Source organism: Mytilus californianus, unplaced genomic scaffold (genome assembly GCF_021869535.1).
Source record: "Mytilus californianus isolate M0D057914Y unplaced genomic scaffold, xbMytCali1.0.p SCAF_14, whole genome shotgun sequence".
NCBI lineage: Eukaryota > Metazoa > Mollusca > Bivalvia > Mytilida > Mytilidae > Mytilus > Mytilus californianus.
Window position 1 is genome coordinate 25576838 of NW_026262626.1, and position 27476 is coordinate 25604313.

Consider the following 27476-nt stretch of genomic DNA (forward strand, 5'->3'; position numbering starts at 1 on the left):
TAAAATTTGCTTTTTTCATCGATTTTCTGGTTTTGTTCAAGTTTTGGTTATTTTTAATAATAAATTGAATAAAAGGAATATTTTCTTTATGTATACTTCAATAAAATAAATGTCAAGTCTCGTGGATAATGAGAATGCATGATAATTAACGAGATTTTATCGCCATTTTCTTGACTTCCCGGATTGATGATGCTGTATCGTAAATATTTACATTTTTCCAATCATGAAGTTTGAATGCAACTGGTGAGCATGTTAAAATGTCAGAAAAGAATTCTTTGTTCGAATGACCACGTGAAAAATCATGCCAATTCTCTTAACGGCTCAAAATTTATTATCAAACCTGGGTGTGCCAGTGACCTGTTTTTGTTTTCTGCTGTCATCTTTCAGGTCGAAAAGTAGCTAAAAAATGTAAACAGATTTTCAGAATTAGTTCATAGTTGCACAGCTACTCTTGTCACATTTATGAAATTCATTTAAAGCATTATCATATCTCATTTAACAGCATAAATTCGCGACATAACAAGGCAGCTCAGAATGTTAATCCTGATAAATATGATTTTGTCAGGGGTACACCACAAACGATGGTGTGATCCTGAATTCGCTTGTCAGTGATATCAGTTTTGACTCAAGTGGCTCTTAATGAAATTATGGTGCTGTACTTATTGAACCAAACACCCTTATAAAACCAGGATGATGTAAATTATTAGACAAGTGCTACCTGATTCATCCCTTTTGGGATTATTTGCCTGTAGCCATTTTTTTATTTTCTGCTATGTTTATCCCTTAAAACCACTAAATGCAGTCAGGAAAACTCAAAAGAATTACCACCCCTCCAAAATGATTTTTTTTCGTGGACCGAAACACTATGTATCCTAGAAGATTGAAAGTGTGTTACCCTAACTCGAAGTCGAACCGATAGAAAAAATTACAACCTTGGAGCAACTATTATTCACTGTGAATGTAAATATTCATTGCTTATTTGTAAACAGTCTGATATACTTAATTGATGAATAGCTTTAGAAAGATGGTCAGTCTGTCTACGTTTTGAATTGTGACCTGATTCCATAAAATAAGTAGACATGCTTGTAAGTTTGTGACCTTTGTCTTGGACGGTGGTTTTTGTACATGTGCAACAATATAAAGGTCAGGCCTATTGTATTATTTATTTAAACATTACAGAATAAATTTGAGATCAAACAAAAAATAAATAACGCAAAAAAAAAGAAGAAAATGGGACTTCCTAGCCTTTTTTGTTCACCCTGCAACAATTATTCTAAATTTGACATGTGACTTACAATGTTCAATTAAAAGTTAAGAAGTAAAACCTTTCAACATGTTTAAAATAACCATAACAATGCTGAAAATGTCATTAATGCATCACAGTATGTTTATGTCTTTGCCGCAAGGTGAAGGGGGCATTAAGTGTTACCTGTGACCATGTTGACCATCCATCTTTCCGTCTGTCCCATTTTTGTTTGAAAAGCAAGCTTGAGTGGTGGCATTTGTGTCCCCGGACACATTCTTCTTTTATTTCATTCAAACTGCAATCAATGGCATAGGATTAATTTACTATTTACGACCCAATAATGAATATTTGGCAGGTTTTGTTGTATTAAAATTTATCGAGCCATTTTCTGATCTTAAAAAATCCGCTCTCTTATAAACTTATAAAAAATAATATTCTTGGCCCTATGATGGAAAAGAGTGCCACAGACATGACAGACCTTAAAATAGATGATCACTCATTGTTGAGATGTCAATAACAATGCTGGAGGGATTTCCCAAAAAATTCAACAAAATTCTAGTAGAGGATTAAAACAGTAAAAGCGGAAACAGATGTTTAATCAAATAATATGCAAGAACATACACAAGTTCTCTTTTCCATGCCGATATTAGTGAAAATGCAATAAAAAATATCAGGATAAATTTTTTTGAAGTTGCACATTGCAGATGATAAATACTTACAGTGTCTTCCCTAGAAAATTTTTCATGCATGGTGGTTCCATGGTGAATTTGCAACGCGGCGCATGACGCTTTTTTTAAGAATTAGTTACATCACATAATTTATAAGTTTAAAGCCATATACCAATCTAATTGTTTTATTATAGGTACAGCAATTCATATAAGTCATGGAATTTTAAAGTATTTATCACAGATGAGAGTAATTAATGAAAGACCATATAAACAATAATAACAATAATCCAATCTGCAATAGTTATTTACAAATTAATGTCATATACACATTATTTTGTTGATATCTTCCTCTGTTTCAACTTTTCAAAGGTCACCACATATTTTTCAAAATCAAAAGCTTCTTCCTTTGGTCCTTCAATTGATATATGCATTAAGCAATTGAGCACTTTTTGGCATAGTCTGTTTCTCAAAGGTGATTTTAATCTGTCTGACTACAATTTGATGAAGGAGTAGAATTCTCTAACCAACTTGTCAAAAAAGTTGGGCCAGTAAGGCGACGTTTCTTTGATGGTTGCTTGGACATGGTTGTTAAACTGATGATTGTTCTTCGAATTTTGCTGATAGAATGGTTTCAGAATCAACAGCAAGTTGTTAAATAAAACTTTGAATGTCATCATTGCTTCACAGAGATTTTACAGGAAACAATAAAAAAAAAGTGTATTTGCGTTAATTACAGAAGTCGTCAATGAAGAATACCTGACATACGGACACACGGATGACATATTTGGCAATTACCTGTTTGGAAGCTAAGCTGACATTTTATTTCATGACAATTAACTATTTTTTTTTTTAAATAAATCCCTGTCCGATTTATTTATAACGCTTCACAATTGTAAAAATCCTATCTTGCCGAAGTGAAAGAAATTTAGCCCCACTTGGCAAATGAATCCGCTACACGTGAAGATTGTGACCCATTGAAATAAAAATAGAACAACACAAGTTTATTAAAAACAATATTTCCGTAAATAACTACGTATATTTGAAAGTTTTTCTATCAAATCTTTTAAATATTTCATAAGACACGTCTTTTTCTCGGCCCGGTGGCGGTGATGTGTATTCTTTGATAAAATCAATCAACCGTGACTAATCTAAAAATAACTGATTGTTGTGACCAATCAAAAAATAATTCATCGATGTAAATATAGCTGATGAAGTAACTGCGAAACTTTATTAAAAAAAATGTTTTGTCCATTCTCGGTGAAATTATTTTAGTTTTATTTTATAATACCAGAGACTATACCAAATTTTAAATTTCTACTTTTTAAAGATCACAGTAAAATAACGATGTCAAACACCCGGCCGTTTTTAAGGTGAAATTTATACAGGCAGTCAGGGGTACTACTTGTACAAGTAATTTTTATTTACTTGAAGAAGTAAATATTAATATACTTATATAAGTAAATTTGTAGGATACTTATACAAGTGTATTTTATTTACTTGTATAGGTAAAAAAAAATTGGGCTTAGTTATGTCCCTTAGACATTCAGATTTTTTTACTTATACAAGTAAAAAAGTCATCCTATCTTCTTTTCTTGAATTCTTAGGACTTCTTTGCTCTAATAGAATTTTTGATTGTCTGTCCTTTGCAGATGTCTTTACTAATCATTTAAGTGTAATTTCATGGACAATGAAAATCTCATTTGTCTGTTATCTTCAGAACACTGCTCATTTACAAGCCCCCAAGGGGCAATTTTTGAAGGCCTTGCGCAAATACTTAAGATCTTTGCCAATCAGTTTCTTTGTTGAATTAATGAGATGAAACATTGAACTCTAATAAAAAATTATGAGCTAACCTGAGAAAAATTGTTAAAGGCATGTTTTTACATCTCAAAACTTGAGAATTTTTGTGGGATTGTAAAATAAATTTACTTATACGAGTAAATTTTTTAGAAAATTAAGGGGAGATTATTCAAACATTATAATTAACTTATATAAGTTTATTTTATTTACTTCTTCAAGTAAATAAAGATTACTTGTATAAGTAGTACCCCTGACTGACAGGAAAAGGTTAAACTTTTTATTTAGCACAGAAAGATATGCATTGGAGATAAATCTGACTATTTATTTATCAGCTGACTGGTAACTTCTATTATGTAAATCAAGTCTCGATGTATAACCGTCTAATCAAGAAGGTTGTAAAATCCCGGCACGCGCGACGTGATGCATTCAATTATTAGTCGGAAAGTTTAAAACACCTGTGGAGTGTTGTCGCTTGTTACTTCACTTTCAAAATATCGATAATAAATATTTTACACAGTTATAATTTTCACACATAGCGGGATGCATTGCGGCAATGATGAAAGCATGGCGGTCGAAATTTATGCGTAGCGGTACCGCAATGCTTGACTGGCTAGGGAAAACACTGACTTAATTATGCATGACGTCACAAGTAAAGTGAAAATCCCCAAATGTCACGAACTTGCAAGCATAAGAATTTGCAATCATTGACGATACAACCACTTGAAGCAGCTTTGCAATCTGTAGAAAAAATTATCAAATCAAACATTTTAGCAAATATCCACTGCAAAAGAAGGATACAAATGGAATATTTGCAAACTACAGTTTGTAACTGTTTAAAAATAAGTTTATTCACTTATTGTCTTGATCATGTATACATGATTGTTGTGTACATGAATATCCGATTCAATGTTTTGATTTGCATTTTTCTCATATATTTTTTTATTAACAATCCCCACACAAACAGTTTGAAATTATTGTTATGAAGTTATAAGTTAAATATCTTGAAGATCTATATATATCCTAAAGAAGAAGGGACTGCTCTATGATAATTTGACCTTTCAAAATATTTATCTGATTGATTGATGATTAGTTTGTGTCAATGTTGGAAATTAATCAAGATGACCTTCTGATTGACAGGATGACTTTTTGGAATGATCAGCAGTTAGTAGGCCTAATGCAGTTTGTTTTACTATAAATATAAATAAATTCTATTTTATTATTATGTCACATATTGATTGTAATCTGTACAATAAAATAATACAATCAATACTAAGCCATTGAGTTGGCTTATATCATGTGACACATATTTACAAAATAATTCACATTTATATAATATAACATTTACTTAAATTTGTTTTTCCAACGATTTTAAAAAGATTTATCATTTACATACATGTTGTTTTTAATACAAATTCAATAAATTAAAATAATAAATTATATAGATAAAAGTTTTAAACAATGGTAAGGTTAAAAGTTACTTTTTAAGTAAAAATCTACAATACTTGACTACCAATAAGATTGTTTCACATCCTACTCAAGAATTTAATCCTCTATCATGTCTAAGTCATTTATAAGTTGGACCATGGGTGTTTAAGTAGTTATTAGCTAAAATAGATAAAACTTATTAACTTTTCAAATAATCATCTACTAAGAAGTTTATTTTATTTTTCCAATCAATTGAATATTTTATGATAATTTTTTCCAAGGCTATCATTTAATTCATTAAAATATTTATCTCTAGCAAATGAAATTAAAAATAAGTGGGTCTGTCTTTTTGATTAGTAGTAAAATCTTATATATTTTCTAGATGGTGTCACAGTACATGTACAGCTACTGTATATACGATACATGTAAGGGGAAATACATGTAGCATGTAACTCCATCATGTCCATTAAAAAAAATTTAATTTCCAGGAATGACTTGTTTTCATAACCTTTTCTTAAATTATATTTATTGTTATTTATTTAAATGTATATAAGCTACTTATCATTCATGTCATTTAAGCATAAAAGATGATTTATAAAAGAAAGCCTTATGTAGATATTCCAATCATTTGGCCAAAACAACATGGTGATCTGACTTAAAAACAAGGTCATTGAACCAGCAAGGATTATCAATGATTATATTACTTGTCAGTTTTTATTATGCAATTATCATTAAATTATTGACACAATTCAGTGTTCTCCCTAAGGCTGCTTAGCATCCTAATTATGTGATGCTATATATATTGCTTGAATGTGATGCTATCTGAAATTATTTCATTAAAGATTGTGTTTTGGATGTGATGCTATAATTTCTAGAAACATCTAAAAGTGGTATTTCCAAATTCCCTGTGTACCAGGATGCTATATGAAATTGTGGGAGGACACTGAATATTACAATTAATTGTTGATTGAAACATACATTGTACATTACATTTATAGTTGTCACTTACAATCAAGCCTAACATGCATAACAATATATTTAGTGTAGAATACGATTAAATCACTTTTAGGATTATTGAAATTGTCATGATTGGTCAATAAAATGTGTAGGACATAGGGGCAATGCAAAGGGAAATACAAAGGTGCAGTCTTAAGGGTGTAGAGCTTGGTACCCTCTTATTTTGGCAGAGTATAGTAGTGAGGACATTGAACAATTGTTTGATGTGAATTAACAGAGTTCTGTTGTCCCTTGCATTGAGAGTCATATATACATGTAGACAATTGACCTGATGCATGACTGCTCATGTTTAACGCCACTTTCATCACTATTTGCTGTGGGGTAGCCCTTTTTAATGTTGGAGGAAGCTGTAGTGCCTAGAGAGAACCTCAACCTTCTGCAGAAAAACTTGCAATTAAAATTGGATTGTAATGCATCTGCTAGGTGCAGGGTTCAAATTAACAACCTCAGTGTTGACAGGCTAGTGATACAGTAGGTTTATAAACTACTTTTAACACTCAGCCACATACATGAAAAAGGCCCCAACTGTGAATTAGGAAGTTATGTAACACACTTAAAACAATGTATATATAATTGAAAACCTGTAATTAGCTATATAGGGCTATTTGTTTTAAAGGGAAGTTGATAGATTTTACTCTATAAAATACTCAGAATGAGGAAATGTGATAACTGTTTCATTGGATTGCTGTCAGACTGTCTCGTTGAAAAACTTGAATAAAAACTGGGAAATTATACTCGTCATATGAAATGGGATTTATTTTTAAATGTTGCATACATCATGTACATGTATACAATATTTTTTCAATACATTTCTTTCAATATAACTGAGTATTTCATATCCATGATATCAAATTCTCAGTAACAAAGTGACATCATGAGACATAAACATGTTTAATCTAAAGTACATGTGCCAAGTACTTTTATATCTCATGTAAGTACCTCATAAGTTTTCAAAGAATTCATATTTAATTTGCAATTTATTTGTTACTGCCACATATTAATAATCTACATGTCATATCAAAATAAGAAGATGTGGTATGATTGCCAATGAGACAACTCTCCACAAGAGACCAAATGACACAGAAATTAACAACTATAGGTCACTGTATGGTCCGTCAAAGACAAATATTGTTAACAAATGTCAATGATTTACAGAAATGTTTTTGCAAGACTGAATGTTGACCTCTAGATATCTTAATTTTGATGATCAATTATTGAATAGGGACTTGTAAGTTTGTTGATCTTGCTGTAAAGATGTAAGTTCATCAATGAATACACTCCAGCAACTGGCAAGATAAAGAACAGCAATAAAAATGAAGTGGATGTAACCAATTATAAACAACTGTATGGCTTTCAACAATGAGAAAACCCCTTATTGTATAGTCGGCTATTACAAATATGACAGACTTGAACCAACAACAACCGCTAAACTACAGGCTTCTGACTTGGGACAGGCACATATAGAATGAGGTGGGGTTAAACTATTTTGCTGGTGCCAAACCCTCCCCCTAACCTGGACAGTGGTGTAACAGTACAACTTAAGAACAAACTATAAAATTACCTTATTTCAAATTGAACCATATGTTTTTTTCACAAAAAGCATAAACCAATTATAATTATTTTAATTCTTAATAAAATATTAACAGAAAGGCATGCATGTTCTCTTTTCCTTTTTTAAGTGCAGTTTGTGTAATGCTAAAAAAGCTTAATCCTGAGAAAATGGAAATGAGTAGTGATTGTCTAGAGAAGATAAATTTGAACTGGATTGTAATTACATCTTTATTTGTCTCTTCTTTTGTGAAGATTACTCAAGGGTGACATATATTTTATTTACAAGGATGTTGCCCTTTACTTTATTGTAAGAGTTATATTTACGTTTTATTGCAAACCATAGAAGATTGGATGGTGATTAAATTAGACACATGAATATTGATTAAATCATGTAAATGAAATTTAGGACAGGTTTGACTGACAGGACTGAAGTGTTGACAGATTTTTTCATGGTGGACATTGTAACGTTTTTATTTTGAACTAACAAACCATGTCATGCATATGCATCTAGGACCAAAAGTTATAAATATTGAAAATGAATACATTAAATCGTAAACATAAAATGGAAATGATTTTTAAATGCATGAGGCCAAATGAAAAAGTAAGTGTTTATAGTGTTCCGGGTTTTCTCCACTCCATACGGAAAAAGTTGGGATTTTTATTTGCTCATTTGTTTACTTTGAATGTATATATGGGGAGACCAGAAAATTTGTAAAAAATTCATTGCTAGAAGTGCCAATGAAAACTTTAGGGTAGGTGCTTTTTAAGGAATAAAAAGTAGGTAGGTAAAAAAACCCTGAAAACAGTAAATTTTTCATGTTGGCCTTGTGTAACAAAATCAAAATATGCTGAAAGTTTAATGTAACTCAATGCTTAACAACATCGCTAGCTTTTCTTTAATAACTATCATCAAAGTAGTGAGATGACACAAAACATAATGAACATTCTGAAGTTAATAAAATATTCTTCATACATCATTACATGTATAAAAACATATACCAGTAATACATGTAGGTCTGTACCAAACTGTCTAGACTTAAGTTTGAAAAAAGGCAGTGTTACTTTATACAAGTATAGATATAATACATGTATGCATGTTGATTTGAACATGAGTAAAACTGTAAGTGGAAACTTCTTAAAAGGACTTTTTTAAATGTAAGGATGTAATATAAGATCAATGAATTCGAAAACAGAATAAAGAAAAAAAAATTGTTAAAAAAATTCTTTCAACAACATCTGATTTAATTAAGCTCTATTTAACCTTCAGCTGTCTTTCCATTTGTTATTTTTTCCTCAACAATTAAGACAAAAGAAAGTGAGAAAATTCTCCATTCATTTCATTTGTACATGTATGTTTTATATGTGTTGTCCATTTCACTGAACTAGTATGAGTTGTTGCTAATGGGCCAGCTGAAGCCCGCCCCTGATGCAGGCTATTCTCATTGCGTTGAAGACCCATTGGTGGCCTTCGGCACTTTTGTGCTCTTTGGTCAGGTTGCAATCTCTTTGATACATTCCCCATTTCCATTCTTTATTCTATGGGTTAAGTAATTGGGCCACCCTTAAAAAATTCCTTGTTTGATGTTGCCTACAGATGTCTTGTAGGGTTGGGGAGGTAGGTAGGGATTTTATTTTTTTTAGGCAAAAACATAAAGTAAGTGTTTTAGACAAGAAAGCTATAGCTTTGCTGTTCAGTGTGAGCCAAGGCTCTGTGTTGAAGGCTGTACTGTGACCTATAATTATTTACTTTTTGCACATTGTGACTTGGAAGGAGAGTTGTCTTATTGGCACTGACTCGTACCACATCATCTTATTTATATGAAAGAGCAGGAAAAAATCTTTGAAAAAAAAATAAATTGAAACGATTTGTGTCATAAATTTTTTTAGGTAGGCTGCTTTTTAGGTGGGTAGCTAGGTAGGCAACATTAATCAATTCAGATTTTATTTTTGGCCTTGTATAAGATACCAGAAGTTTGTCTCCCAAGTTAGTAAGCTGGTACATCTATGTGCATGATGTGTGAGTATGGTTTCCTCTGAGAGTAAAATTTGCAGTCATGTCATGGTACGTACTCAAAAGGTGTGGTTAAAACCAGTACGAAACACATTAAGTCAAATATCTCATAAGAAACTAAATGCATATTATAAAACAGCAATGAAATTTCAAAGTTTGTGAATTTCTAAAGGAATTTTAGTATTATAAAATATAACACACTTTTGTTTATTGTGTTTTCATATCATATGTATGTTCCCTTTCATGAGCACAGGTACATATAAATCCTAAGTGAAGGTCATTTGGGGTGTGGTAAGTTAAATATTGAATGGACATTATTTGAAAGGATTGTTGCAACATAGCTTTCAGTTTAAGGCTAGGCATATTGTCATCAAATCCATCAGGGAATTTAAAAGTGAACGGAAGGCTGTTCTTAGTGAATGAAATAATAATTCTTATCTTCGTTATTTATCAAGATGCAGGTTTTGTAATCTACTTATGTTGAATTTGGTATTATTTTTTAAATCCTTTAATTTCAATGAGTAATCATTTGATAGTCATGGTCTTTATCACTGCTTTCAGCTTCATTTTTCCAGTATTTAAACATGTTAAAACAGTAATTCTGAAAATGCCATCTCAGATACATGAAATATTGTCTGAAAATGCAAGATTACATGTATTATGACTCAAAAGTATCTTTTCGACAGAAAAATTTGAAGTTGACAATTTACTTGGTCAATGACAGGAAAAAATCTTAAAAAAATAAATAGGGCGCAAATTATTCCATTCACAATAACATGTACATGATGTACAGCTTTTCAAATCTGTGTGAAAAAAAACCCAAATATTTTTGAATTAACATGATTAACCTAAATATTTAAAAGGTACTACATCAGTGTTGTTAATTTCTATTTTAATGTACAAATGTCAAGTTCATTTGATATTGTAAGATAAACACATCCCCTTAAGCATTACAAATGTATTACATACATGTATTAAGAAAGATTATCAATAATAAATCTTAAATGGGTATTTTTACATACTTGGGAGTTTTAGGCTATTAGATAAGGATTGTGAAAAAGCCTTTCATTGATTCTTAATTCATTTATAAATGGTATAATTAAACATGTTAAAAGATAAATAGAATATTTTTCTTGTTTGGAAATTTGCTGAAGGGTATTATGTTTCTCAAAAATGCAAATTCTTTTAAATTTATGATTGAAAATTTCACTGTCAAATGTTAATTTGAGGCAACATATACTGTGTTATGTTTTGTAATTTAATATGTCCTTTCATTTGTTTATGTAACAATAATCTAGTCTTTAAAAAACAGACCATATATATATAAATCTCATTCTGGATTGCTAAAGATTTATAAATTAAATTTAAAGATAACAGGGACAATACATAAGATTTTATCTTTTACAGACTATTATGTATTTTCCAATATTGCACTTGTATCCCGTTAAAACTTTAGTGGTAATTGTGTAGGGACATTCCTCACTGTATATCTAACTTATACACAGGAAATTTTCTATTGAAATCACTTAACATATGAAGATGTTATATGTTGTACATCAGGAAATATTGAATTTCTTATCTGTGTGATTTAATATATGATATACGTTTATAAACGTTCAACCCTTAATCACTGTAACGGTCATGATGGTCCTTCAGCTTGTAAATGGTCATATGTTAATTGTACATACAATAACATGAATAACGATTATAGAATATGGCATTAAGAGGAAGCCTAAATAGGTGAATTATATTTGAGTGTTTTTTTGCTTCTGGGAAGTCCTGATCACTGTACGATAAGCTATTTTCACTATTATCGGTACTTAAAAAAGATGTATGTAGTACTATGAGCATGAGAAATGAAAGAAAATTGTATTGTAAGGAATGAGGAATTAAAATTCCGAATATAATTGTATGCTTCTTAGTTTCCTTTGTTTTAAAGATATTTTACACTTTATCAACCGTGTTTTAATAGTTTTAGAAAACAATAATTTGAAAAGAACAAAGAAAATAAGGAAAATATTTGATAGTTAAAACAAACATACAATGTTTTCCTTATGTTTTTTTCAATTTCAATGAAGACAACGGAAGTACTGATATAAAATATTAAATTGCTTCCAAATTTACTCCTGCTATTAATAATTTGCATTAATCTAAAAATATCTGCATTGTAGTAATGATTGATATATATATAAGTGTAATGTGATATTTGAGGAGCCGTTCTTTATTCATGTACGTGTTTCACCATGATCACTGTCCACACTTACCTCCATCTAATGTCGGTAATATTTTTTGGTTGTCTACCACATTTGCCAAAACATGATTGTCTTATTTTTATTAAGGCAAAACTCTTGATTGAAATGAAACTGCTGTAGAAATAAAACACCACTAAAGTCCTGATATTTATATTATATATTAACATGATTAAGAATGAAAGAAATATTCACAATTTACAGAATGATTGTTTGATATTTTATAAGACGATATATACATTGTACATGAATTTCAGAATACTGTGGATTCATTTATTTTCGTGGGTACCAATTTTCGTTGATTGAGGAAAACTTGCATTTTCGTGGATATTTAATTTCGTGGTTTTGACAAAGTCTGCATACATTCTTTTAGAAAATTTGTAATTTGTTGAACATTTAAATTCGTGGTTCACCTGTACCCACAAAATGCACGAAAATTGTTATCCAACGAATATTAATGAATCAACAGTAACATTGTTTGACGATATGAATCTGAAGTTGGATTCATTTTAATTTTTATACGACCGCAAAAAAAATTTTGTGGTCGTATATTGGTATGACGTTGGCGTCGTCGTCGTCCTGCGTCGTCCGAAGACACATTGGTTTTCGCACTCTAACTTTAGTTTAAGTGAATGGATCTCTATGAAATTTTACCACAAGGTTCAATACCACAAAAGGAAGGTTGGGATTGATTTTGGGGGTTATGGTACCAACAGTAAAGGAATTAGGGGCCAAAAAGGGGCCAAAAATAAGCATTTTTGTAACTTCCAGACATAACTTGTGTGTTAGTGTATGGATCTCTCTGACATTGTACCACAAGGTTCCATATCACAAAAGGAATGCTGGGATTGATTTTAGGGGTAATGGCCTCAAAATTTTAGGAATTAGGGGCCAAAAAAGGGGCAAAACACAAGCATTTTTTTAGTTTCATGACAATAACTTGTGTGTAAGTGTATGGATCTTTCTGAAATTGTACTTCAAGGTTCCATATCATAAAGGGAAAGCTGGAATTGAGTTTTGGGGTAATAGCCGAAATATTTAGGAATTGGGGGCCTAAAAGGGGACAAAAATAAGCATTTTTCTAGTTTCCAGACAATAACTTGTGTTCAAGTGTATGGATCTCTCTGAAATTGTACTGCAAGGTACCATACCACAAAGGGAAGGCTGGGATTGATGATGGGGGTAATTGCCTCAATATTTTAGGAATAAGGGACCAAAAAGGGGCAAAAAAACAAGCATTTTTACATTTTCAGGACAATAACTTGTGTTCAAGTGTATGGATCTCTCTGAAATTGTACTGCAAGGTACCATACCACAAAGGGAAGGCTGGGATTGATGATGGGGGTAATTGCCTCAATATTTTAGGAATTTGGGGCCAAAAAACAAGCATTTTTCTAGTTTCCAAACAATAACTTGTGTTCAAGTGTATGGATCTCTCTGAAATTGTACTGCAAGGTACCATACCACAAAGGGAGGCTCGGATTGAGTTTGGGGGTGATGAATCATAAGGGGGTTCAAAAAAATTGGGGGGGGATTTTTTTTTTTTTCATTTTTTTTTCTTTTTTTCATTTTTTAAAATTTTTCTTTTAAAATTTTCCATTTTAAGTTGGTTATTTCTGATTTATATTTAAAAGCAAATAATAATGATATGGTAGGAGATACACACCAAACAGGATGTGTAAATTATTATATAATAAGTATTGTGCAATAGCAAGAAATTTTCAATTGCACAGTATTTCACAATAGCAAGAAATCTTCAATTGCACAGTATTGCGCAATAGCAAGAAATCTTCAATTGCACAGTATTGCGCAAAAGCAAGAAATATCCAATAGCACAATATTGCGCAATAGCAAGAAATTGTCAATTGTACAGTATTGCGCAATAGCAAGAAATATTTAATTGCACAGTATTGTGCAAAAGAAGATACTTTGTATAAATTGCTTATTTCTTGACCAATTTCAATGGGGTTTTATTCTTGAATTCTTGGGGTTCTTTAATATGCTGAATCTAACCGTGTATTTAGTTTTTGGATTTTGGGCCCCGTTTTTAAATTGGTCCACATTGAGGTCCAAAGGGTCCAAAATTAAACTTTGTTTGATTTCATCAAAAATTGAATTATTGGGGTTCTTTGATATGCCGAATCTAACCGTGTATTTAGATTCTTAAATTTTGGTTCCGTTTTCAAATTGGTCTACATTAAGGTCCAAAGGGTCCAAAATTAAACTTAGTTTGATTTTAACAAAAATTGAATTCTTAGGGTTCTTTGATATGCTGAATCTAAACATGTATTTAGATTTTTTATTATGGGCCCAGTTTTCAAGTTGGTCCAAATCGGGGTCCAAAATTAAACTTTCTTTGATTTCAACAAAAATTGAATATATGGGGTTCTTTGATATGCTGAATCTAACCATGTATTTAGATTTTTGATTTTTGGGCCCCGTTATCAACTTTGTCCACATTGAGGTCAAAAGGGTCCAAAATTAAACTTTGTTTGATTTCATCAAAAATTGAATTCTTGGGGTTCTTTGATATGCTGAATCTAACCATGTATTTAGATTTTGGATATTGGACCATAATAGGTGAATGTCCAATTTAAAATTTTTAAGTTCTTAGACCACATTCATTCTGTGTCAGAAACCTATGCTGTGTCAAATATTTAATCACAATCCAAATGCAAAGCTGTATCAAGCTTGAATGTTGTGTCCATACTTGCCCCAACTGTTCAGGGTTCGACCTCTGCGGTCGTATCAAGCTGCGCCCTGCGGAGCATTTTATTACATGTTTTGTTGATGTCTTTAATGTAAAACTGTATTATAATTGTATATTTTCAGATGATTGTACAACATGCCTTTCATTCAACGAGGTATAGAACCAGTTAATGTCAGCCATGTTGAGGTTGACAAATCGGTCGCTAACGAATTAGAATGCGTGACCAACCACACCCTGAGTTCTGTCATTCAGCAGCTCAGTAGCCTCAGTCACCATGCCGAGGACATGTTTGAAGACCTTTCCAAGGAGGCGTCTAATTTCTTTGGGAGAGCCAATCAATTACAAAACCGAATTGATCATCTTAGGGATAAAGTAAAACAGTTAGATGCAGAAAGAGAGCAAGGTATTTTAGAATTAAGTGGTTGAGAAATAAATATACTGCTATTACTCAATTGTAGTTTATTAAACCAGGTTTTTCAACAAATAATTTTGAGCAGTATGGTGAGCTGGAGATTGTTTTGATTGATTAAACTTGAAAACTTCAACTAGTCCATTTCAAAAAAAATTTATATGTGGTTCAAAATAGACAAAATAAAGGTCGTTTGATATTGGTGATTTTCAATTTTGTCATTCAGGAGTTATGGTCCTTGATTATTGGAAAATGCTGATTTGTGTTGTTTCCATGCAATAATGACGTGATATGAGAACAGTTTAACTTAGTGGAGGTCAAGTTCAATTTTGTCTTTTTCTATCCTGTCCATATTGGGATTGGGCACAGAGTGAACAAAAAATATGGGCAGACCTAAGTAGTGGATATTGCACATCATCTCTCTCTTCATTAGACTTGCACAAATAATATTCTTAGAAAAGAGGTTAAGTTTTTGCATTTCATTGCACAAAATTTGAAGTATTATTTGAGTAGAAAGGAGTTGTCTGCCCACAATGGCATGTGGAACTGACACAATTCATCATACATTTGTATCTGTAGAGTATAAAGTTCTTGTATATTCATTGATATTGATTGATCAATAATTAATCTAAGCTGATTAATTCATATGTAAATTTAGTGTGAGTGTATTTCTATTTTCAGTTTCCTTACAAGACATACATTTAAGAAAACCATACAAAAGTTCAAATCAGCATGATCAACAGGTTGTTTCTAGGGCAACAATACCAAAATCTATACAACAGGCATATTTTGATTGTACAAGACCTCCTGCTTTGGAGAAACTTAATGAGTTCAGGTATTTAGAATTTGTAGTAATAAATTTAAGATAGTTTGTCATTAATGGAGTTTTCAAAGGTTTAAGATACATGCTGGTCTGCTTTAAAGTTAGAACTGAAATGGATCGCATTGTTCATGATAAACGATCAATTTAAGTCGTAGGTGTTTTTGTCAAAAGTAAAATAACAAAAATATTAAAATATTAGAAGGAAAATTCAAAACGGGAAGTCCTTTATTAAATGGCAAAATCAAATGCTTAAACACATCAAACAAATGGAAAACAACTGTCATATTCCTGACTTGTTACAGGTATTTCCTTACCGTAGAAAGGCTTGTATAGTCCGCGGTTTTATTATCCAAAATTGGACCTTCCAGACGGGGTGCGGACTATAGAGTACAATAAGCAAGAAATAAGAGAAAAATTTCAATTTCGCGGTCGAGGTGGTTTGTTTACGTTCCGCCATCTTTGTTATTTCTATTGTAGAGGGCGCTCTTATCATTTTTCAAACTAATAATTTTAACTCATCCATATTAATAAGTTATTTCTATTCAATATCAAATTAATACTGATAAATATAAAAACTAAACCTTTCATTACAAATTTCTCGTTTCTTTTCAATGCATTGGTTGAAATAAACTGGTATCTGCTCGATTGAAACGATACAAACATAGTGAAAAAGACAACCGTAAACCAGCTTAGAATTTGTAAACTACAAAACGAAATCGGTTATTGTTCGTTCCGTTTTGGTGTTTCATACTGACTAATATGGTTTGTATTAGCTTAAGACCCTTCAAACATTAATGTGATAGATATATTAAAGACTGTTTTACAAAAGGATGGAACTGTTTTACTTTCAAAGTCGTATTATAGTGATATCTGTTATGTACGGATTTCGACTCTCACCGGTTAATTTCTTCTTTTACACGTGCTTTTTAAACTTCCTGTTTAAACATACACAAGTTTCTAAATTGTTTTTTAAGTGAATTAAACTTATTTCAACAATCATGAAGCGTTCTAGAATCATTAACAAGCAGTTTCAGCTTCTGTTTGATGATGGAAAACAGGTTTTTCCAAGAAAATACCGCAAACGACCGCACAGGATTTGAAATTACCGGAGTTTCATTAGACCTTTTCTAACAGTTACAAAAAGTTTTTTTACCTAAAATTTCGTGGGGAGAAGGGGGTGCGGACTATGTACCACTGCGAACTATACAAGCCTTTCTACGGTATGTAGAAAATGGTGGATTAAACCTGGTTTTATAGCTAGCTAAACCTCTCACTTGTATGACAGTCATATAGAATTCCATTATAATTTATGTTGACAACAATGTGTGAGCAAAACAAACAGACAAAATAGGTAAAATGGCAAAAATTGGGGTACAGCAGTCAACATTGTGTTATAATCTTAATCACTATAAAAACAAATAACTATTTCAACAAAGAAAAACAAAAAGGCATATCTATAGACACTCTATAGACAAAGAACTTAAGCAAAAATGAAAGAATAGAATACAATAATGACCATAGCACAATAACACAATGGCATGATGTATAAATATCGAGCCAAGGAGGCTTGGTGTGTAGATCCAGTAGAGGTCCTGAACTTGAAACAGTGATCATCAATAGCGTCCTGTTTCAGAAATCTTCAGAACTGCTTTATATGTAATAAGTTATGAACAAAAGGAGATGCGGGGATAAATAGCATTGAGACAGCATCCAAACATCACACAAAACACTCAAAAAGCATCTTAATGTCAAATATCAGTCTTAAATAAACCTCAGAAAGATACCAAGCTTATTATTTTTATGCCCCCGCCGTAGCAGAGGGGGCAATAAGTTTTACGTCCGTACATCCCGAAATTGGTTTCCGTTTTCTAACTTTAGTTTGCCTCAACCAAATGTTATGAAATTTATACACAATGCTTATTACCACAAAAGATCAAGTTCGAATTTTGGTTGCTTCACTTTTACCTTTCTAGAGTTATGCCCCTTTTCAAATAGAAAAATTTCTGAATTTTTAGTTTCTGTTCTCTAACTTGACATGCTTGAGTTTGCCTCAACCAAATGTTATGAAACTTAAACACAATGCTTATTACCACAAAACTCAGATTAAGTACAAATTTGGGTCGCGTTCTTAAGTTATGTCCCTTTATAATGTTATATGCAAGCAGGGGCATCATCTGTGTCCCATGGACACATTCCCCATTTATTTATGCCAGTCGAGCATTCTGTCTTCTGTACAGAAGACTGATCAGTGACGCTCAAATCAAGAAAGTTGAAGAGCATTGCGGACCTAAACATGCTAAAAGAGTGTGTCTGTATTTGTGTCAAGCTCTTAATCAAACTAGACCTGGAAAGTTGAGGAATGTTTTACATACAGTATTAAATTTGAATGTGGTGTAGTATTGCTTAGTAAGGAAGAAAAAAAAACCCAATTGTATCTCAGTCAACTAGATATAAACATGATAACACAGGAAATAATGTTTTTTTTTTCTGTTTTTAATCATCTTGGGTAAATATATGTTGTTTATAGATATAGAAGTAGATGCTTAAAGAAGAAGGAAGTAAATTCCTTTCAATCTTGAGTGTTAATGATTTGTCAGTTAGTTATTTGTTTACATAGATGACATATTGTCAAGAGAGTCTATTGACACATGCTTTTTGTCATTAATTTTTCATATAAGTTTATACAAATAATTATATAATGAGGAGGACTTCCTTGATGGTTACAACTTGGGAATTGAAATAAACATACTGATATTATTTCATAATAGTTGAAATAAGATTCAGGTCAAGAATGTCAAAAGAATTGAAATTATTAAACCGCAATTTATTGGAAGTTCCCATATTAATAACCATACCCTGTTGTCCAGTACCTGAGGATTTCAGGAGCATATGTATAGTACGACCTTTTTCTCATTGTAACCATGGTTATAATAGCGACAGGACATGTTTCACAAAAATAAAAGCTTTTGCATTTTGAATTTTATAGCTTTAATTCTATGGAGAATTTCCTGAAATCACAATAATAAATCTTGCATTTGAGCCCATTGTTTAAAAATCACAATAAAATAAATGCACACTAATTTCTGAATTTACACTAATTTCTGAATCTACACTAATTTCTGAATTTACAATTACAGTAAATCACAGTAGGAAGCCTATTGAATTTTGGGTCAATATGTTCATAAGATCTTTTACAGTATCAATAGTAATTGATGAATTTCTTTTTCAGGGAGGATGGTAAGGACAGTATGAAGTTTTACACAGATCCTGGCTACTTCTTTGAATTATGGTTCTCAGATATACAGAAAGATATCGAACAAAAGAAAACAGAATACAAAGCAAAAAGAAAGAAGGTTCTCATCTTTTATGTGTACTCTGTCCCACTTATATGGCATTATTTGTTATTACTCTATTAATTTCTCCTGATTTGGAATTTGTTAAATGGCTACCTAATTGAAGAATGCTATATAAATGTATTATCTGTGAGGCAATTTCACAAGAGTTCACTAAATTTTACTATATAAGTATGGCCATATTTATTAGATGGTAACAAAAAATAATCTTGGTTTACATTTTTATTTTGATCATTCGCAGTTCATCTTCATAGTACTATTTCTATATTTTAGCAAAGGCCTAAAGAAACGAAAACAAGAGCAAAACCTAAAGAAATTAAATTAATCAAAGAAAAATATAAAGACAGAGCACAAGGAATAGAATTTAGTTCAGAATATCAGAACCCTCAACAAATTTTGAAAGGATTACCTTCAAATGCGACTTCTTTATCTAGTGCTGACATTCAAAATAAACCTATTCAAAACCATGTTTCATCGCCACAGCAACAGAATGATATAGACCCTAGATATTCACAGGTAAGAAAGCAAAAGTTTTTCTTTGGTAAGATATACATGATATATATCAGTGCAAGGAGAAGTCTACAAAGAAGTAAACAATAAGGAGAGTCTGTATTTTTCTATCTCTGATTGATCCTTTATATTGGTGACAGAAAATATATACTATTGACTTGACGATAGTGTTAAAGAATTTGTAAATCAATGAGTAATTTGATCAAAGACCATTTTCTATTTGGAAGGATAACCCTATATAGACTTTTACAGGGGAGGTAGAAGAACCATGAATACCATATAACATCCATAATACACTTACCTTATATACAAATTTAAAAGGAAAGCATACATTGTAACCCAGGTGACAGCCTTTTTGCTGAGTTTATACCGTTATCAGCTGTGTATAGTCTGTATTGGTACATAGTGCATGCACCCATTTTTCACCATGTAAAATCCTGAAAATTGTAGTAAACATCATTATACAATGGTTGAAAAGAAAAGAGAAATTTGAAAAAAATCGGTAAATATTTAAATGAGAAATGCATTTTAATATATATGGATTGCATAAATCATTAGAGTATTTGAAAAGAATTATGGATGCCCTCTTCAATTTCAAGAACAAACATCACCAAATTGAATATTTTTCTTATTTCTTGCTTAAAGTACTCTATAATCAGCAACCTGGCCTGGCAAATTTAATTTTGGAGTAAACGACTGCAGACAGTTCACAGCCAAATTCAGTAGTTGATTTTGTAGCAAATGTTACCCAAAATAGACCTAGCTCAATGGATTTATTGATTTTCCATTAATTTTATAATACCATAGACATTTACCCTTTGTCAGAATGTTAATTCTGTGATGAAAGATGGTGATGGATAGTGGTAATGTCACTTCTCATTGTGGGATGATATTTGCAAAAAACCATGTCAGTTAAAACTACCATTAGTTCAGCACCATGAACTTAAAATAGGTCATTATCTTCACTTGATAAAGTGCTGAGTTAACCTATTATCTTAACTTGCAGAAATGCTTAGTTATACATGTCATAAAATTCTGTTTCAGGCACATGCGAACAAAAAGTCACAGTATATGAATGGTCCAAACGAATTACCATCACCTCAGGACCCTCGAATTAGTCAGATGTCACAGCAGCATCAACAATATTATGATCCAAGCATACCAGATCATCCCCAACAACATCCTGGTCATCTACACCTTCAGCAGCAACATCAAAGAGGATCACGAGCACCGTCAATGATCAGTCCTGCTAGACCGCAGCAAGCTCCTCCTCCCCCTCCGCCTTTTGATCCAAACAGTGACAGGATGAGAGGGCAAAGAGACAGTTTGCCACCCCCTCCTCCCCCACCCCCATTAGATGCTGACAGTTATAATCATAAGTCATACACACCAAGTCCGCAGATGACAAGAAACCAACAAATGAATTACGAAATTAGAGGAGAATCACCTCAAGGAGGCTCACCAGTACGACAACCTAGTAGTTATTCTTCTAGTCCCTCGAGGCGAACACCAGATCACCTACCTCCCCCTCCACCTCCTCCACAATTCATAGCAATGCCAGAGACACCAATAGAAATTATGCCGCCTCCTCCAATATCTCCGCCACCAATGGATGGAGGTGCTCCTCCACCCCCGCCACCTCCTCCCCCTCCTCCGCCACCACCCCCTCCACAGTCAATGCCTAATGGACATGTGAGAGCACCATCGGATGGGGTGTCCATATCATCAACTAATAGTTCATCAACGATAGGAAGGACAGAAATTGAGCAACCCCCTGCACCAGTGGAAACGGAAAGAAGTGCTTTATTATCAGAAATTAGAATTGGTGATTGTAAGTACTCCTAATTGTTGCAACAAATGTTCTACTGAAATGCCAGACTTTAAAATTTCATTTTTGTTTTGAAATTTGAGATAAAGATAACATTACATTGAGACAACAGTGATTAAAGATTACATTACATTGAGACAATAGTGATTAAAGATTATAGTGCCTAACAAAATTTTGTGAGGTAGATGAAATTGACCTTAAAATGTTCGTATTGAATTTTCATGTCCAATAATAGGCAGATCGGACATATTTTGACTTTATTGGCTGACTACTTTTGTTTGGGGTAAATTGTAATCAAAACTTTATAATGAGACTGAAAAATGTTTTTTTTTTGTTAAGATAAACAATAATTTTAGCTGGCGTAGCCGTGTGTAAAATGTATTTCGGCATTTCTCTTCGAAAAATTACTTGTTTAATGGAATAAAGCATCTGATTTATAAATTTTCCCTGTTTTTTTTTTAGGGAATAGGCTATTTAAAAAATAATAATCTTCTCTATATGTAGAAAATTATGTGAAAATATTAAAAGTTGCAATTCTTACCCTTCATACCTTTAGTGTCATTGATAAAAAATAATATGGACTCTTCCAGTGTCCAGTTTGAAGGTCGTTTAAGTTACTGTACACATTCATGCAGGTTCCCATTTAATCCATATACATGTATGGAAAAAACAAACAGTTTGAAGGTAAACTAATAATAACTTAAGCCAATCAAATTGCGTAAGATTATATAACAATGACCAGTCCACATCATAATATGTAATAGGGGTAAACTGGGTAGGGAGAAAATGACAGATATTTTAAGTTCATTTTATTGTTATAACGAATAAAAAATTGTCAACCAAAAGTTTTGCTATAATTTCAAAAACATGTCCTCCTTTATTGGTATAGTTTTCCGATCTTTCATTTGCATTTTTAAGGCAATAGAAAGTTTGGGCTTCAAAAGTACATAATTATTGAATTATGGACACAAAGTAAAATCATTTCTTAAAACACTGCAAAAAATTTCATTCTGATTGGTATAGTGGTATTGTTTTAAAGTGCGTTGACATGAACCGCGGTATAGCAAACATTGAATTCCCTCACAGAATGTTATCACACACTATTGTTAGTCATTGCAATGTGACAATAGTAATCGAGGTCAATATGAATAGAGGAGAGATGGGGTATTTGTCAATGAGAATGCAACCAAAACATGCTAAAAACACAAAAAAAAGCCAAGTTTTGAGTTATTACTATGAGACACAATGGTCAAGATTATTGGTATTTTGTAGATTTTGTAGATTTTTTTAGGAACTGTAATTTTTTTATTAGCAACTTAATGAAGAGCAAAGAAAAATAACTCTTATTGTTTTAAACTGTAATTCATTACTTAAATTTGAGAATGGTTACCATATTTTTAGAGAAACATTGAAAAAGTTCAATAAATACTTGCCTGCCAATATGAGTTATTTGAAAGTTGAATCAAAATCAAGGAGTACTTTTCATCATAGCCTTACGTTACCATCATAATTCACTCACTAAAATTTATGTGTATGGTCTTCAACATACTTTCGACGTTTGTTTGTCTGCAACTGGTGAAAGGCCAAATTTGCCATACAGATCTGTACCTATTATGTCCTTGATTACATTATAAATGTTATATGGATGGTTCAAAGCAGATACTACCTAAGAAAGCTTACATAAAAGTTACATAATTTAAGCAAATAAAATGCAGGAGAACACTGAAGAAAACCCAAAAACATGAAAAAGAACATTTCTAAAAAATAAAGTTTGCTTTTTTTTCCTATTATTTTTATCAGTAACTGTAAGGGAAAGGAATTTTAAGTATTTTTTTTCTTCAAATTTTAGGGATGTCAAAATTAAGAAAAACAGAGGAGAGAAAGAGAAAGGAAGAACAAAAGAAAACACCATCAGGACGATTTGATGTGCATTCAATAATGAACCGGGCATTTGAAATGAGACGGAAGGCTATGGAAGCTAGTGATAGTGAGGGTGGTGAAGAGGACTCAGATGAAAACGGTGAAGATGAATGGGACGAAGACTGATAAAAATTATGTGAAATTAGAGAAATTTTTAATGAAATTTGTGAAAATTTGATGAAAGTGTCGTGGAAATATTTTAAAAGATAAACTATAGATGCAGCTGGTAGAAAGTATAAATGAGAAGTGTATACATGTGAACTTCCAAGCCTGTAAGAGGGCTTTCTTGCTGGAATATTTGGATAAATTTACTACATAGCTACAAAGGACACACTAAAAGCTCGGCTATAATTTGTAAATTCATAGATAAGGGCTTGCTCTAAAGTCTGTTGCACGTATGAAAGGAATGTTAAAGAGCTGTCAGATTAATTGACTTGCATATGATAAGCATTGCAAAGGAATGTGATTGTCTGCCAACACAATGCCTTTCATCCTATCTGGCTGGTAGCTATTAATCTGAAATGTTTCTTTGCAGTATTGTGAATTTGAAAGCATATTATTTGAATTACTATGAATATTTGAATGATCATGAGAGAAGATAAAGTCATGATCATTTGTTTATTTTCTCTCTATTGAAATATATTTCAGAATAATATGTAGTCCCTTTCTGATGACAAAGAAAATTTAGAAATTGCTTTTTTTTTTAGAATTAAACCTGTATAGGGCTCTTAATTTAAGGATCATGAGGATAGAATTATTAAAATATGATTGACATTCTTTTGAAATATAGGTTACATGTACGTGTCAAAATTTCAAGATTTCAGGGTAATCAACAACATGAAGAAAGAAATTCTATCATTTTTTATTTTAACCCTAAGAGTTTGCTCAAATACAGTTACTTGTAAAGAATTATTAAAGTAGTTGGCTTTTATGGTCATTCTATTAAATAAGCCTTGTCTATGTGATAGTTGTTTTCCCCACTTGTAGTTTGAATGTGAAATAATGCTGTCATTTGTATTAAATTTGAGAAAAATGACAAAAGTTCCTCCCAGTTACTGAATAGTCGACCCCTATATAATAGTACTTTCATACATTTGAGATTTTTTAATTAAATAAATATTGCTTCCAATTAATTATGAATGGCAGGGATAAGAAAATGACACAATGAATGATGAATATTAGTAATTTTGGAAGCTGAGAGGTCCAGATGTTTGTTTTTCAACCTGTAGCAAAAGAGTTGTTTAAGCTGTGTTATTATATTTCTGTTACAAAAAATATTAAAAGTGGATTTAATATAAAATTGTGTAAACAGGGCATCTTGAATATATAGGTATTAAGACTCACAACTACAATGTAGTTATATAATATGTGTATTTCTACTCTGTACATTTATAACTAAACCTAACTAGATGTACAAACTTAAATTATTTATACAAGTTATATAAATTTTAAACATTGCCAATTGTGCTTATCGTTATTTTTTGTTCGCATTTTTAAATATATATATAATAATGCATGAAAATGCTCCCGCTAGTAGAAGCTGAACGTTGCAAGGGTACTTTTATTATTTATATCATAATTAGCCAAAATATTGTCTTTGTATACCGAATCCTATCATGACTAATCGGCTGCAGGACGTAAGATTAAGTTCAAATTATACAAGTGATATTTTTACACATTGAAGTAGTTAAAAATATTTGTTTTAAGTTTTGTTGCAAACATCCATGAGATCGTGGTTTATGTAGGCCTCGGTTTACACATTTTTGACTCTATAAAGATTAAATTTTTTCAAACTCATCCATTGCATCAGGTTCTTCAGTAATTTAGTAAACAATATTTTTGCAAAAATACTTAATATTCTCTGTAAAACATGAAGAACAGTTAAGACACAATATCATTTTGGTATTGCACTAGTGCAATATCATTTGAAAATGATGACTCTAATTAATGGCAGAAGCCATGTGATTCATGTAATTTCAAACATTTTGCAATACAATATAAGGGTTATTGCACAACTTTTGGTAAATGTTATCCCTTGTAGAATAGCTATGACATTCCACAGCTAATGTTATATGAAATGTTTTACCACTTTTGATTTGAAGACATCTGCTGTCAATTCACAGTCAAGAGTGGAACATATGGAAGTCATAGGCAACACCATTGATTGGCTGCTGTCCACATTTCTGGATTATTTAAAATATTTTTTTTTAATGATTTAAAAAAAATTACTAGTTATAATTATGTACTAGTCTGTTAAACTTTACTTGGATCATCAAATAATTGATTGTTGCAAATTTTCATACACAGTACTGTTATTTCTTAATTTTAGTTCAGTAACCCAAAAATATATGATGACTTGTTGCAATGTATTATTGTCATGATTGTCATATTTTCATCATGCTACATAAACGTACGATTGTCAATGTTGTCATCTCATAAAAATTGTGATTTCAGTTGGAAAGTATTAATGAAACAACTCAGGGGATATCTTTTTGTCTTTAGAAAAAAAAATAATAGCACCAGAAAAAACTGTAGATTAGTGGATACAATAAGTGTCTTAAGTCCAGGTTATATTAAGACTGTTATTCTCATGGAATATTCTATTAGCTACATGGAAGGGCTAATTTGTCTTTTTTTTTTTGATTTGTGTGTTTGTTGAGTTAAATGTGCATGCTCATCATTTTTTCTTCATAAAATTGAGTGATATATACGTGTAATGTGTGGAAATTGTGTGATTTGTATATGCAAAGTGCTACTGTTATGTAATGGTACTAATTAGAACTAGAAAGTTCATTGTTTTAGGTAAATGATTCACTTTTTTTCTGGAAAGTGTAAATTTTGAATTTATACTGTAAAAGATAAAGAAAACCTTTAACAATTTTTTCTGGTTTAATAAATACACAAATTATTTCTACCTATTTTTTTGTATTTTCCTTTGTTTTCTTTTAATACATTGGTGCTTATTTCTCTAATTGTAAGTACTTTTTAATTTAGTCTATTTAACTAGATTAATAATTAGTAATTTCCTTTCATTAACACTGATCTCAATATGAGAGCAAATTTTCCTCCATAATGCCCCAGGTTTTTTTTCATCGAAATATTTTCTGGTGTAGAATTTCAAATTGGAACATTGCCAATGATATTTATAATATATGTCATCTAAATATATATTTGAGAAAGGAGACTGATCAGCCATGTTGTTTAGTGAGAAAACAGAGCAACCGAAGAAAGTAAGTGGGTTTTACTATACACAAAAATAAAAACATTTTTCAACAAAAAAATCAGTTAGATAACTTTTTAAAAATACTGGTGATTCTATTTGTAATATTTAAAGCTCTCTGGCATTGTGCAATTAAAAACCAAATGGTGTTGAACTTCCCTTTGGACATTGAGCAAGCGACAATTAACAATTAATCATTCCCATTTTCAAATGCAGTGCATTAGTATGTTACAGATTAGATGAAAAACAAATATTTGCTTTCTCTGTTATTAAAACAGCAAGGGCATTATTGCTATCATTAGCAATATTAATAAAATCTAGATATAAATTTCTCTAATTTGTTCACTATTTTCACATTTCCCAACCAATTGTGAAAAAATTGATGTCCTCACTAGTGAAATAACTGTTCTCGGCAAATGATTGGTTGAAATTTAATTGTGACATAAAAAATTTTTTGGTTTCTCTTCTGAATTTCCTATTGCCTGATGACGTCACATTTAAAGAACACAACTTTCTATAAATCTTTGAAAAGGAAGGATAAAAACTAAAACTAAACAAACTGAATTGCTTCCCCCTTATAGTTTGAATACTACATTTCCATTCTTTGTGCTATCCTTTATTCCAAGTAGAGCTATTACTCTCTCCATAACCTAGATAACTTCAAAATTTCTTAAGATTATTTTTCTAGGTTTTTTAGTTGTTTTTTTTTAACAAATTGATATCAGAATCTCAAAAC

At 31.5% G+C, this 27476-nt stretch overlaps 1 protein-coding gene across 1 annotated transcript; it reads left to right on the forward strand.

The window, feature by feature from the left end:
* Positions 1–153: 153 nt before the first annotated feature.
* Positions 154–26898, forward strand: LOC127724585 (actin-binding protein WASF2-like). Its single transcript, XM_052231602.1, has 7 exons — positions 154–243; positions 14800–15080; positions 15768–15921; positions 19139–19262; positions 19536–19778; positions 20817–21603; positions 23450–26898. The coding sequence occupies exons 2-7, from the start codon at positions 14813–14815 to the stop codon at positions 23644–23646; spliced, it is 1773 nt and encodes a 590-aa protein (XP_052087562.1). The 5' UTR covers positions 154–243; positions 14800–14812; the 3' UTR covers positions 23647–26898.
* Positions 26899–27476: the final 578 nt, after the last annotated feature.